Consider the following 15,621-nt stretch of genomic DNA (forward strand, 5'->3'; position numbering starts at 1 on the left):
GATATCAGTGTTGTATTGCGCATGTGGAGTGACTGTGTGTATTGCAGTTGGAATATGAGTGAAAGTCTTGCAGGTTTGTATTGGCTAAGGGGGGGGGGGGGGGCACTGTGTTTGGAATGCTGTATCTCAGCAACGGTACATCCGAGCGAGTTGGAGTCTCGTCTTAAACCTTCCCGGATATCTGAAGCATCTCTGTACCAAATTTGGTGAAGATCGGTCCAGTCGTTTGGTTCGCATTAGAGAACAGACGGACAGACAGACAAGAATTAATTTTTATAATATAGAGAGATTACTATCTGTCTGTCTAGGGTTCATAATAAATATAAAACATTCTCAAAACTTCCAGACTATTATGAACGCCTTAGTGAAAAAAACGAAAATGACCGTTTCATGATCAAAAGCTTCATGTCTAATAAAATGGTATATATATATATATATATATATATATATATATATATATTTTTTTTTATTAAAAAAAAAAAAAGTCTTGCTCTGCAATAAAGAAAAAGGAAAGCCATTGCTAACATTTGTTTTTATTCCATAATTTTATTTATTTTTGAACAAATCAAGCAAAAAAAAAAATCAACAGTAATGGGTTTTTATACTGCAAAATAAGAATGACGCAATCTAAACCTTTCCCAAATTGTATGCATATTACATGGAATATTAAACATTGCTATCATGAAGAACACACACAAAAACAAAAAGTTATGGCTTTTGAAAGATGAGGAATTAAAAGAAAAAACTATTGAAAAATTGCTTTGGTGTGATTAGAAGAAAAACCTAAAGAATGAAAGTAAAATTTAAATTCTTAAAAAGTCACAAATGAATGATTTTACTTTGAGCCTATCACAAGTTGGATTCTGGTGCAATGTGCCCATTACTTTCAGAAACCAACCTCTCGCACCCCTAGCTCTACAGGACTCTTGTTTTGCTCGGTAACCAGGTGTCCTAGGACCTCGATAATACAATGAATATATTAAAGGGGTATTCCCATGTACATAATTATTTTTAAATTTGTAGATACCGTATTTTGGGGACTATAAGGCGCATTACCCATGAGCGCCTTATAGTCCTGCCTAGGTCCATATATAAGGCGCACCGGACTATAAGGTGCACTGGACTATAAGGCGCACCGAACTATAAGGCGCAGCGCTGTCCGGTGCGCCTTATATGTGATTGAAAGCGGCGGCCGGCAGACTTTGCCGGTGGCCGCTTAACCCCCCGCGTGCCAGCCGCTCCTATTCATTTCAATGGCACGCTTCCATTGAAATGAATGGAAGCGCTCGGCACGCGAGCAGTTAAAGGGATTCTACCATTAAAAGAACTTCTTCCTTCTTGATCACGTCGGAATAGCCTTAAAAGGCTATTCGTCTCTTACCTTTTTACCATAGCCAGCGCCGCCTTCTTCCTTAGCTCCGTCTCTGTCTTCTTTGGGCCTCATGGATGACGCATGCGCAGTCGGCTCTAACAGGCTCTTGCAGCCAGAGCCGACTGCGCATGCGTCATCCATGAGGCCCAAAGAAGACAACACAGACGGGGACACAGAAGGCGCGAACACAGCTCAGGGAGAAGGCGGCGCTGGCTATGGAAAGGGTAAGAGACGAATAGACTTTTCAAGGCTATTCCGACGTGGTCAGGGGGAAGAAGTTCTTTTAATGGTAGAATCTAGAGTTGAGCGAGTACTGTTCGGATTGGCTGATTCGAACAGTACTCGCTCATCTCTAGTAGAATCCCTTTAAGCAGCGGCCGCCGGCAAAGTCTGCATGCCGCTTCCATACATTACAATGAAAGCGCGCTATTCAAATAGTTAGAGATGAACGAATACTATTTGAATAGCGCGCTCCCATTGCAATGTATGGAAGCGGCATGGAGACTTTGCCGGCGGCCACCGCTTAACTCCTCGCGTGCCGCCGCTTCAAGCCTTATATAGGGCGCACCGGACTATAAGGCGCACTTTCGATTTCTGAGGAAATCGAAGTATTTTATGTGCGCCTTATAGTCCGGAAAATACGGTAATTAAAAGTTAAACATTTTTGCAAATATAAGTAATTAAACATTTTGTAGAGTTTTAAAGATTTTCTCTAAATATCTTGTGGTCACAGTCTGTTGTCTTGATCGGTTGCCAATGGATACGACCATGAATGCAGGACCTTTCTAAGGTCAGAAAATCAGCCATGATTTCCTTATTGTGGCCGGGATATCTTCTGATACATGTAGTGTCCCTGCATGATATCCCAGCTACAATAAGAAAATCATGGATGAGTTCCTGACAAGTCCCAGACCATAGAAAGTTTCTGCATTAGTGGTTGTAACCATTGGCAACCGATCAAGATCACAGATGTCACCACTAAGATAGTAGAGAAAATCTTTAAAACTTTGCAGAATTTTTAATTACTTATATTTGCAAAAATGTTTAACTTTTAATTATCTACAAATATAGATATGATTATGTACATGGGAATACCCCTTTAAACTAATATATTAATAATGAATAAATTAAATATACATTGTTCAACCTACCTAGCCCAACAGAATAAGGTTTTTTTTATAATAAAAAAAAAAAAAAAAAAAACAGTTTTACCTGATCAGAATTTTGTGTACTTTTGGACATTGCCAGTTGATTGTAGTTTCCAGTGCTATCAATCATGAGTGGCCTAAACCAAAGAGAATTTCATTACTCTTAGATACTAATGCGCAACAAAGCAAAACCTTACAGGTTCCAAACAAAGTATGTAGACAGCTTAAATAAAGCAAAGGTTACGACATGACCTCTGACATCCAAAGCTGCTCTCCATTTACCAGATGGTTTCCTAGTATTTGTGAGCGAACAATATGGAAACACAGCGGCGGCACTCATGTCGGTACATGGCCTGCAGTTATTAATGTTTATTTATACATCACCATTAATTCCATGGTGCTTTACATTTGAGGGTTTACTGACTGGCACAGTGGGATGGAGGGACCTGCCTGCAAGGGGTTACAATCTATAAGGGAAGAGGGATAGAGACAGAAGGTGAGGGGAGAGGATGTTCAGATGGCGGTGTGGTGACAGTAGTGTTATTGGAGGTTGTAGGCCTTCCTGAATAGGCCTTCACAGGGACTTCTTGAAGCCTGTTATTATGGGGGTCAGTCGTATAGGTCTTTGTTAATGAGTTCCAGAGTATACAGGTGCATGAGAGAAATCTTGGAGATATATGTATCAAAAGCGGATAAGAACAGAGTAAGAAGTCTTTGGAGGATCTGAGATTATGTGTAGGCAAGCAGCGGGAGATTAGGTTAGAGATATTTGGAGGGGACAGGTTGTGGATGGCTTTGGCATTAGTAACTTGAGCTCAATTCGCTGGGCAACGGGTAGCCAGTGAAGAGACTGGCAGAGGGGAGCAGCCGATGAAGATCGGGGGGTGAGGTGGATTAAGCGAGCAGCGCAGTTTAAGGTGGACTGGAGAGGGTGGGGTGGGAGAAAGGATTCGCAGGCAGGCCATGGAGAAGGGCATTACAGTAATCTAAGCGAGACATTATGAAAGCATGGACTAGCATCGATTCAGGGATGAGGAAGGATTTGATGGATGTTCTTGAGTTGGAGGCGGCAGGAAGTGAACAGGATTTGAAAGTGTGACTTGAAGGATAGGTCAGAGTCCAGGATTATTCCAAGCCAATGGACCCATGGGACAGGGGTAAGCGTGGTTCCATTAACTTTGATAGATGGGTGAGGTAGAGGGGCTGTACGAGGTGGGACGAAGATGATGAACTCTGTTTTCTCCATGTTGAGTTTGAGAAAGTGGGAGGAGAGAAAGGAGGCTATGGCTACTAGACACTTTGGAACTCTGGCCAAAAGAGAGGTAATGTTTGATCCACAGAGATATATTTGCGTGTTATCAGCATAGCAATGGTAATGAAAACCATTCTATGAATTGGCCCAGGCCGAGGGTATAGATAGAGAACAGGAGAGGTCCTAGGACAGAGCCTAGGGTGACACCTACAGAAAGATAGCGTGGCAAGGAGGTGGTATGAGAGTGGGAGACACTGGATGTGCAGTTGGTGAAGTATGAGGAAAACCAGGAAAGGGCCAGGTCTGAGATGCAAAGGGATGAGAGCGTTTCTAACAAGAGGGAATGGTGGACTGTGTCAAAGGCAGAGGAAAGGTCAAGGAGGAGGAGGATAGTGTAGTGACGCTTGGCTTTGGCAGTTAGAAGGTCTCACCCTCTGACATACAGCTGTACAGTGCAGCTTAGGTCTAAAGGAATGAAAAAGGTAGTGGCCATGTACAGACATGATTAGTGATGGAACACTGGAGGAGATTAAGTAAATCCACTCCATATCATATATAACATATAATGTACATCCAGTATAGCATTAAAAGGGGTTTTCTGAGCAAAAAAATGAATTTTCAAAAAAAGGTCTGTTAGTGCTGTTAATAAGTGCACCCATATACCTTTAGCAGAGTTTTGAGTGATTTCTGGGTTCTCAGTTTCCCCAGCTAGCCTGCTCAATACACCCTCAGCAGCCATCTTTAGACTCCTACTCACTCAGTAATCTTCACTGGCTGTAATATTGTAATCACCTTCGTATATCATTACAGTCGCACAAAGAAAGGTTCAGGAGAACAATTCATTCTTGATGCTTTTTTGGGCATTTGGCTGTATATAATTTTTTTTTTTTTTACATACACAAATCAGTCTAATGCTCCACAGTGGCCCTTGCACAGTATAACATGGTCTCCGCATGAGTGGGCTTGGGGGATGAATGTTTAGCTTAAATTTTAACTATCAATTTATCCCACACAACCACTTTAACCCCTTAGCGACCCTTGACGTAACTGTACGTCATGGGTCGCATGGGGATGTATGGAGCGAGCTCACACGCTGAGCTCGCTCCATACACGGCAGATGCCGGCTGTATAATACAGCCAGGACCTGCCACTAACAGCAGCGGTCGGTGCCCGAGCCGATCGCTGCTGTTAACCCTTTACACACTGCGGTCAAACGTGACCGCAGTGTGTAAACGGCGCCGGCGGCACGGGCGCCGCCATGTTTCGCCGATCGCCGCCCTCCTGAACGTCACAAGAGGGCGGTGATCGGTTGCTATGACAGCCGGAAGCCTATTGAAGGCTTCCAGGCTTGTCTCTGCACTAGATCTATTAGACGATGCCAGAGGCATCGTCTAATAGAAGTGCTGCGATTTTCCTATTCACTGCAATACTGTAGTATTGCAGTGAATAGTATGAGCGATCAGACTCCCTAGGTTTCAAGGTACCTAAGGGGTCTGATCATAAATGTAACAGAAGAAAAAAAAAAAAGTTTTTAAAAGTATGAAAAAAATAAAAAAGTTCAAATCACCCCCCTTTCCCTAGATCAGCTATAAAAGTAATTAAAGAACATTAAACATATTAGGTATCCCTGCGCTCCAAAATGCCTGAACTATTCGAATATTAAAACATTTATCCCGTACTGCGAACGGCGTAGCGGCAAAAAAAAATAAAAACAGCCAAAAAGCGTTTTTTTCAACACTTTGCCTCCTATAAAAAATTGAATAAAAAGTGATCAAACCATCGGATCTTTCCCCAAATGGTATCAATAGAAACGTCATCTTGTCCCGCATAAAAAGACACCACAACCAGCTCCATACATGGAAATATGAAAAAGTTACAGGTGTTAGAACATGATGACACAAATTTTTTTTTTCTATTTTGCAAAGTTTATCATTTTTTTAAAAGTATCAAAAAATTTCAAATACTATATAAATTTGGTATCACCGCGTTTGTACTGACACGTAGAACACAGGTAACATGTCATTTGTACCAAACAGTGAACGCTGTAAAAATTAAACCCATAAGAAAATGGCGCAAATGCATTTTTTCTCCAATTGCGCCTCATTCTGAATTTTTTTCCAGCTTCCCAGTACATTGCACAGCATATTGAATGGTGCCATTACAAAGTACAATTTGTCCCGCAAACAATAAGCTATCATGTGACTCTGTGAACTGAAAAATGAAAAAGTTATGGCTCTTGAAATGTGAGGAGGGAAAAACGAAAATGCGAAACCAAAAAATGGCCTGGTCCTTAAGGGGTTAAGGCCCATTCCTTTCTCGATTAGTTTGCAAAAACCACACAGAACAGAAAGCCACTTTAGAGCCCTGGTTTATCTAGCTAAAATTAAATAGGTGCTTGCCAGACCCAACTTCGCACCAAAAAAATTAAAACTGGAGAGTATGAAGCATTTCTTAATTCTTTTACCCACAATACGATAACTCATACAACACACTAGCTGCACTACTTTTCTAGTGCACACTATGCCAAATTTCTGGCAGTCTAGTTTATCTGTCCCACTGTACAATTAACAGGTTTTCAGGATACTACACAGAATAAGAGATTGTGGGGATATATACAGAACTGAGTGCACCATTCAATTCCCACTGTGCCCTTGAACTAACTTTGTTTCAATTCCATTCACCTGTTAAAAAAAGATGTGGCCCCCTGGACAACAAAAAATCATTTGCATATAACCTAGCAGGGGCCAAGTCTTTTTGAACAGGAGTCCCCAATTCATGAAACAAATCGTTATATTGTACCATCCACACGGTGGAGTTTACAGAGCAGTGACTCTACCGAGTATACATTTACCAGAGACAGTGCCCCTAATACAGAACATGCATTTCTATCAAGGCACATCTATAAGGCAGAAACAACCTATATTTCGTCTCCATCAAGGCAAATGTTAAGTACTTTGAGCTCATGGCAGAATCCAGGACATTTGTATGTCAAAGGCAGTGAATGTGGGCAGCTTATGGCATCTCTGAGTAAAAGTGACACATATGATATACTCACTGGTTTGTTTGCAACGTGGCCATTTGTTCAAAAGACTGTGAAGCTGTAACCTACAAATGGAAAAAAAAATAAAAAATAAATGAATCAGATCTATTACTTCAATATTATACACAGACAGCTCTAAACAACTTTACACAAGACCTGCTTAAAAAGTGCATCTCTTAATGAAACAAAATGTATACTGTTGAGGAGGTAGCTCAGTAGCACCAATGGTGTGGACCCAACCAGTCAAGAGACAGGGACACAAAATCTGTGGCAAACAGGTTTATTTAGAAAAACAGCAAAATAAACAGATAAACCTTTACTTCAGTCACAAAAGGTGCAAAATAAAATACAGCCTTAACTTCAGTCAAACAAAAACCCTGCTCGTCTGAACACTAAACAATAAGGTACTAAACTGTATGTGTGGCTTACTACCAACCACATGAGTAAACAACAATAATGTAATACAGTCTCACCAGACTCTCAGTGTGTCAGGACAGACCCAGGAAACCTCTCACTCCCAGGATCTGACCTGAAGTGTGCAGGCTCTGCAGCATTTTATGGCCCAGAACCCACACCTGGTCTGAGGCCTACTCAAGACCCACCCAGGACTACACATAAGTCAGAAACCTGCAGCTGATATATCAGGACTCCAGCACTCTGCTTGTCACCTTCTCACAATATTTACATACTAAATTTGCTCTTTATAACAGCTGATCAGCAGCTCCCCTTCCACTCTCACAGCATAAGCCTCATATAAAAACTGAAATCACTCAATCTTCCTCCTCAATCTTCAGTTGCTGCTCTACAGAATATAAACTTTTAATAAACTAGGAAGGTGTCTGAGCATTTACAGAGATCCTCCAGGTAGTAAAAGGGAAAGTAGGGGGTTGCTAGAAGGTGAGGAAATATAAGCCCCACCCTCCCAGTGTGATTCAAGGCCATTTGTGAATGAGCAAAATTCCGCTAAACAGAGCAATTTATTTCATTTATGTTCATATTTCAGTTTATTGAATAGTGTCATGTGGCAGAGAGAGAGAGTTAACACATACTGGGTAACAACACCTTAGGGCGCTGACATAATGATATTACATATCATATTGGTATATGATATGACATATTGGTTGTTATTAGTCGTCAATAAGCTTCTCTAGAAACAAATATTTTAAAACTATGGGAGAATAAGATTCTGTAACATCTGGTCGCAAAAAAAGCAAATCAAGTGTAGTTACACTATAAAAGATATATTCATAGAACCATTACCACATTGAAAATCAGAAAAACAAAACAAAACAAAAAAACTGTTGGATTTTGATGTTGTCTGACCATGATGAAATGAATGTCAAAGTTTTTGTATTTTTTTTTTTTGCTGAGTGGATGTATTGGTATGGCTCTCTTCTACACCATTCCATGCCATGACTAAGGATGAGGCCCCATGTTGTGGAAGCGCAGCATTTTTTTTGTTGCAGTTTTTTGAGCCAAAGCCAGGAGTGGATTAAGCAGGATGTAGAAGTATAAGACCTTCCTTCATATTTCTCATTCCTTTTCTATACAGACATTATTGACTTTAGCTCCAAAAAACCCAAAAAAACAAACCAACTGCTTTTCCACTATTTGGGCCTAAGCCTAAAAGGGATTTTCCAGGAGTGAGATATTGCAGAATCAGTCAACCATTTGACACCTGGCACCCCCCCATCATCCAGTAATTTGAAGAGGCTGTGGTGCATAGGTGAACGTTGCGTCCTGTTCAGAGGCTGTAACATCACTGTATATGGAGGTGCCATAGTGCCACTGATCTAATATTGAGGACCTTAGTCATCGATATTAAAGCGCTTCAGAAAAACAAAACACACCAAACCCCTTTAAACGTTTCCAGTTTGGCTATCCCTATAAGCTTTAATACTCACAGTCTCAAACTGCTGTTGTGTTGGTCGTAACTGTAGGACCTCCTTCCACAAGGCCTCATTCTCTCTTGGAAATAATAATTAAAAAAATGGTTACCGAGACTGAGGTGTATTATGTTGCTTATGCTGATCAGATAAGAGATACATATCAATGTAGAGTTCAGAAAGTGAATACACTAATATGTTTGCTTTCCCTAAAAAAAAAAAAAAAAAAAAAAAAATCACGCAAAAACTGCTGCTATGTGCATATTTGATGTATGAAGAGAATGGCCAGGATTCTTTTATAATGAATGCTTATGACCAAATCGGTATTAAGGTTGAGTAGTTTCACATGGTTTCTTCATTTTCCATTATATTAAAGAGGACCTTTCATCAGATCAGGCACATGCAGTTTTATATACTGCTGGAAAGCTGACAGTGGCTTTCCCGATCTGTGCCCAGTGTAAAGCGCTATCGGTCCCGGGACCGTAGCGCTTTAGTGTCAGAAGGGCGTTTCTGACAGTTAACCAGGAACGTCCTTCTGCCTCGCGGCGCCTATCGCGCTGTACAGTGTGAGAGCAGGGAGGAACACCCCCTCCCTCTGCTCACACAGCTCGTCCATAGACGAGTATTATCAGGAGGGGAGGGGGGAGTTCCTCCCCACTCCACAGTACAGCGCGATAGGCGCTGCTGGGCAGAAGGGCGTCCCTGGCTAAGTGTCAGAAACGCCCTTCTGACTGTAAAGCACTACGGTACTGGGACCGATAGTGCTTTACACCGGGCACAGATCGGGAAAGCCGATAGTGCGCTGAATTCAGGGCACTGTCAGCTTCCCAGAAGTATATAAAACCTAAAGCCCGATCTGATGAAAGGTCCTCTTTAATATAGCTATATCCATTTTCACTTTTTCTAGTACATCACTGAGGACCTAAACCATGTTCTGGTGACAAGGTAACTAGCACAATTAGATAAAGCATTGTGGCAGAACTTGTTTCCACACAATGAGCTGACTGCAGGTACAGGAGGCCAGAAGATTTATGGACGTGCATTGTTATTAAGGTCAATAACAGGAGTAACACAAAGTACAGGAACCGCCAGACACCTCACCCCCACCAACAGAACAGGGTTATCTGCTGCGTTAAAATGGAGTCCATCAGGTCCAAAATCCTACATAAAGCAATAGCAGTGATGTTTAGGAGGCCTTAATAGAAACAGAAACATACAAACAGACAAAGCAATACAGAGAATAAATCTTTTTATGGATCTGCATATCTGCCTAAAAGTGCAGTGGGGGTGGGCCTAGTTTCTCAAATTTGTCTACATGCCTGATAACTGGAATTGCTGTCCAACACCACCCCTTTAAGGACAGCTAGAGTACCTGTGGCTACCTGTAGAGAAATCGGGCCAGCTTAGCTTGAGCCGATATACCTACAGAACGGTTTCCATATTCATATGATTAAATATCTTTGCATTGCTTCATAGGTAGGTTTCTACTCCTATTAGGGGACCCCTTACACAGCATTATTAGTGTAGGAGGCAGTTTTGACCTGGAAGTCTCCCAAAACAGACTGTCTACCAATATCAACTAATGCTAGGTTCACACTAGTGCTGGGCTCTCATTGATCATAATGGGGCCGCCGTTTAAAAATTGAAAGAGACGGAGGAAAAAAAGTCCTCCGTGCAGTTTCTGATACAGAGTCTCTGGAGACCCCAGCGCAGCCTAAGCATGTAACCCATCATGAAGTCATTAATATGAAATGATGAACATGCGCCTTTCTAATATAATTTGTGTTCCTGCAACATATCTGGGCTATATTAATCACACAAACAAGAGACTTAGCATAGCTGCAGGGATTGGGGAGTTTTAGCTTTTTCCAGGGGGCAGTATAACATTATATAAGCCTCTGCTACTACACTACTGAATAAGGGGCTTCTATAGCCTGGACTGCTACCACCACATTACAGACATAATCATAGCTTTGTCATTTATGTCACTTTTATAGATTTGGAGAAAAAAAAACAAAACCTTCAAATCTGATGCAAATTAGGCAGTTGGTGCACTGGGGGTGAGACTTCAATCCTGGTACTGCTGTTGCTGCTCAAGTAGGATGGGTGATGGGGAGGATCAACTCCCACTGCATAGGGTGGCACAAGCAGGAGATGGTAGGGGTCTGATTGTAAAGAGCAGTGTTACCAGGTCTAAATGCCTGCCCAATTGTACCAGCAGCTTAATTTGCATAAGACTTCAAAGTTCTTTCTCTCCAAGTCTATAAAAGTGACATATATAACAAAAAGTATAGCAATGTAAACATGGAGGTGGCAGGTGAATATGCTTGGGGAAGATTGTAGACTCCCTTTAACCAAAAGCTGCTACTTAAAAAAAAAAAAAATAAATAAAAAAAAAAAGAAGCATATTTGGGCAAAACCAGCCTATATGGAAAGGCTGAAATTGTAATTCCAGTTTTTTGTTCTGAACAATCTTTGGCACGCTTCCATTGAAATGAATGGAAGCGCTCGGCACGCGAGGAGTTAAGCGGCGGCCGCCGGCAAAGACTGCGTGCCGCTTCCATACATTGCAATGGGAGTGTGCTATTCGAATAGTATTTGCTCATCTCTAACTTCAATTGTAAGAAGACTTTGCCGGCGGCCGCCGCTTAACTCCTCGCGTGCCGCCGCTTCCATCCATATACAAGGCGGACCGGACTATAAGGCGCACTTTCGATTTCTGAGGAAATCGTAGGATTTTTTTTTTTTTTTTTATGTAGATTGTGAGACCCCACATAGAGCTCACAATGTACATTTTTCCCTATCAGTATGTCTTTTGGAACATGGGATGGAAATCCATGCAAACACGGGGAGAACATACAAACTCCTTGCAGATGGTTTTATGCCCTTGGCGGGATTTGAACACCAGGACTCCAGCGCTGCAAGGCTGCAGTGCTAACCACTGAGCCACCGTGTGGCCCGAAATCGTAGGATTTTATGTGTGCCTTATAGTCCGGAAAAAAGGGGTACACAATCACCAAAAAAAAAAGCTTTGATTCCCTATTTTACAGTCTTACGTCTAATTCTAGAGTACCTCTTCAGAGATTCCACAGCTGTATCAAGGATATCCTGTCTTGCTTGAAGCTGATGAAGAAAGGTTAGTATTTTCTGCATGTCATCTGGTGCATTTTTCCCATCATCAATACGGGGAACAGAAATCTAGCAGAAAGGTATTGTTCAGACTTAGTGACAGATTCTTGATGAGTACATTTCACATTTTATGTAGCAAAATTGAAAGAGATTTTCTGGATCCTAGGTTTTTACATATTCACATGAATTCAAGTCACTAGTCAAGTCAATTCAAAAGTTCTTGGGACCTGTCTTTAAAGTAACTCAATGGGTTTATCCACTTTTTCAAAACTGATTGACTACCCTTAAGATAGGTGTGGAGTAAGGGCTCGTTCACATCTGCACCTGTACTCCGTTCTGCAGGTTTCAGTTTCCTGCACAAAACAGGGGCAGGAGACGAAAACCTGCTGGCATGTTTCAATGCCATTCATTTCAATGGGCTTGAAAAGTCTCCATCCGTGAGAGCTGGTGAGCGTTTTATGCGCTCCGCGGCTAAACCGTTTTTGTTTTTAAACCGGACACAGAGTCAGACATGCAGTACTCTGTGTCCGGTTTTAAAAAAAAAAACGGTTTCGCCGCGAAGCGCATAAAACGCTCACCGGTGCTCACAGCCGGACTTGGCACGACATTTTTCAGTATTCTGCATACAGAAGACGAAAACCTGAAAACGGAGTTCAGGCGCTGGTGTGAACCCAGCATCAGACTGTTGGGAACTCCACAGATCAGCCGTTTTCCTGGGCACACAGTATTTACATTGCAGGCACTGCTCACTCATTGTATTCTTGATAGTAGTGGCTGAGGGTACAGCAACAATTTCTCACTTGAATGGGCCACTGCTGCATTATCCATAATTGCTGCAGTGAAAACGCCATGTAAACAATGCTGGGAGCTCAGCTTATCCGTGGAGGTCTCATCAGTATGATCACTGCCTATCTAAGATTGATGGCCTATCTTACGCCTAAGAAACAACAAAGTGATTCTACTTATCCACAGGATGGGACTAAGTATCTGATCCCTACAAGTCTGACTAAAGAAAGCAACACTAATCAGAAAAATTGGAGCACTCAAGTACATATAAATAGACTAGCGGTATGCATGCTCAGCCACTGTACTGTTTACGTCTATGGTACAGCCTTCCAGAAGTTCTATAGAAGTGAATGGAACAGTGGTCAAGCAACCACAATACCACTTTATTCATATGCCACTTTCATCTCAGTTCTTGTAATAAATAGGTGTTTCATCGATCAAACCTCTAGCGAATCTGACTCATATCCCCTCTCTACAGAATATGGAATAAGTGTAAAGAAAACACCTTAAGGCTAAGGCCTCACGGGACGACCTGCAGCTATAAAGCGCTGCGGAAAAAAAAAAAAAAAAAACACGGCAGGAATGCATCGCAGTTCTTCCCGCAGCGCTATAAACGGTAAGTTCGCAGAGGTTTCCTCTGTGGACTTTCTGTTACAATTATTTCTACGGGGAAAGGCACCAGTGTCGGTTTTGGAAATCGCATGTGTGTCCGCGCTGCAGAGATGCAACTACTGTAAAACTCCACGATTTTTCCCACGGCGTTTCCGTCCCGTTGGGCCCCGGCCTTAGGCTAAGGCCCCACGTTGCGGAAACGCAGTGTTTTTTGTTGTTGCATATTTTGCTGCGGGTTTTTTTTTGAGCCAAAGTCAGGAGTGGATTTAACAGAAGGGACATGTCTAAGTATTTCCTTTATATTTTCCCTTACTTGTGAGGCCACTCCTGACTCTAGCAGCGTTTCTTCAACGTTTTCTTTCGATTTCTTTAAAAAAAAACAAAAAAAACACAACATCAGTTTAACCATGGTAAAGGTAGCTACTGTAGACATGAGGTTAGTATAGGAATAAACAGCTCTAAAAGATCAGAAGTTGTTAACAGAGACTTGTAGCATATAAACACAGCCTTCTAACGCTACATTTTTCTGGTTTGTCCCTATGCACAACAGATTTTCAATGCACAGAAAATTTGTTTCAGCAAATATTAGATAGAGCAAAACGGGGAGACTTGTAATTTGGTCAGCAAACACAGAACAGTTTATTTCACCTCCCAAAAAAACCCAAAGACCCCATTTTGTAATGATAAGTACTCCTTAAATTGTTAGGCTGTACAAGGAGTAAATGCCTTCCAATGATCAGGTGAACAGGAGATTGAAAGTTCTCCTAAAGGGGCTCTATCAGCAAAATCATGCTGATAGAGCCCCACATATGCGTGCATAGCCTTTAAAAAGGCTATTCAGGCACCGTAAATGTTAAATTAAACTACCCCCCCGTTTTAAAATAACTTAAAAAAGAATGTGATTTACTTACGGAACGTGCACGCTGGGCGGGCATTCAGAGTGTGTCTTCATCTTCTTCCCCGCCTCTTCTTCCTCCGATGTCTTCGGGTCCCGTCCTCCTCCGGCGCTTGCTCGCGGACACTGATAAAAAAAAAATATAGCCCGGGCGCATGCGCAGTAGCCGTAGTAGAAGCCGCGTGCTACTGCGCATGCACCCGGGCAATTTTTTTTTATCAGTGTCCGCGAGCAAGCGCCGGAGGAGGACGGGACCCGAAGACGTCAGAGGAAGAAGAGGCGGGGAAGAAGAAGACGGCGCACCCTGAATGCCCGCCCAGGGTGCACGTTCCGTAAGTAGAGAACATTCTTATATAAGTTATTATTTTAAAACGGGGGGGGGGGGGTAGTTTAATTTAACTTTTACAGTGCCTGAATAGCCTTTTTAAAGGCTATGCACGCATATGTGGGGCTCTATCAGCATGATTTTGCTGATAGAGCCCCTTAAAGTCTCATTGTGGTTCACCAGAGCCCCTGCGTGACTGGGGCTCCATTCATTACTATTAGGATGCTTGGACTGTAATCTGCTGCAGTGCCAGAAGCCCCATAGAATCGCTATTTACGCAAGTGCACTGGCAATCCATTCACAAGGAGGCTTTAGAGGAACTTTTAGTTGCCCATCCTCCCGATCGCGGAGGGATCCGAAAGTCAGGCCCCCCGAGCAATCAGACACTTATCCCCTGGTCCTGTGGTTGGGGAAAGGTGTCCATAACGACACAGCCCCTCTATGGGAATCTAGGAGTTGATTCTGCCCTACTAAACGTGCCAAGAAACTTTGCTTTCCTAGTCTCTTGATTGCAGAGAAATAAAAGTCTCAGAAATTGCACCCAGTCCTGTTTACTAACCCCAACCAACCCCCCTCCTTTGGTCTAGCCAACAGCGCTGGCTTCACCTAGCTGGCTTCACCTAACACCTGCATGTGTGGTGTAATTGATCTCAAAAGCAGCTAGTGCTGTCAATTGGAATAAATAGGGAGGTGTTGGCCAGAGATAGTGAGACCAGGAGCACGACCACAGGCCCCTGTAGTACTTGCTCTTAATGTGCATACTACTAGAAGATTCTTATTCTCTAGAAACAGCAATCTAGGAAAGCAAGTTTACAAGTACCCAGCCCAAGGTTTAACAGTGTCCTAGTACCGTAAAAGTCATCTAAGGGTCCATTCAAATCACGGTTTTTACATCAGTGTACCAGATACAAAAAAAAAAAAATCCATTTTTTTTACATTGATGTCTATGGAAACAGATGGACATCTGTTTGCATCCAAGTTTTTTTTAATTTATTTGCAACTGTTACATCGATGTAAAAGAGTGACGTGAATGGCCCCTTACAGGCTTCCTTTAAAAATAAAATACATCATAGTAGAGTAAGTAATAAAACAGAAATTTTACAGGATTTAAAAAATAAACAATGAAAGATTTTTCAAGCAAAAATATTGATGACCTATTTTTAAGGTAGCTCATCA

At 42.0% G+C, this 15,621-nt stretch overlaps 1 protein-coding gene across 6 annotated transcripts in view; it reads right to left on the bottom strand.

Moving 5' to 3' along the window:
• The window catches only part of LOC142197609 (uncharacterized), a 49,749-nt gene that overhangs the window by 13,078 nt on the left and 21,050 nt on the right, over positions 1 to 15,621 (bottom strand). For 3 of the 6 annotated variants that reach the window (XR_012715325.1, XM_075268064.1, XM_075268062.1), the window contains exons 4-8: positions 13,539 to 13,592; positions 11,772 to 11,896; positions 8,717 to 8,780; positions 6,828 to 6,877; positions 2,585 to 2,657 (exon numbers count right to left, since the gene is read on the bottom strand). Coding sequence is in view for 5 of the 6 variants with exons in the window: in XM_075268064.1 (XP_075124165.1) it covers positions 2,585 to 2,657; positions 6,828 to 6,877; positions 8,717 to 8,780; positions 11,772 to 11,896; positions 13,539 to 13,592 (366 nt within the window). In the remaining variant the exon portion in view is untranslated. The remainder of the gene's footprint in view (positions 1 to 2,584; positions 2,658 to 6,827; positions 6,878 to 8,716; positions 8,781 to 11,771; positions 11,897 to 13,538; positions 13,593 to 15,621) is intronic. The other 3 variants (XM_075268066.1, XM_075268065.1, XM_075268067.1) reach the window with 2 other exon arrangements.

The sequence above is a fragment of the Leptodactylus fuscus genome, chromosome 3, assembly GCF_031893055.1.
Source record: "Leptodactylus fuscus isolate aLepFus1 chromosome 3, aLepFus1.hap2, whole genome shotgun sequence".
NCBI lineage: Eukaryota > Metazoa > Chordata > Amphibia > Anura > Leptodactylidae > Leptodactylus > Leptodactylus fuscus.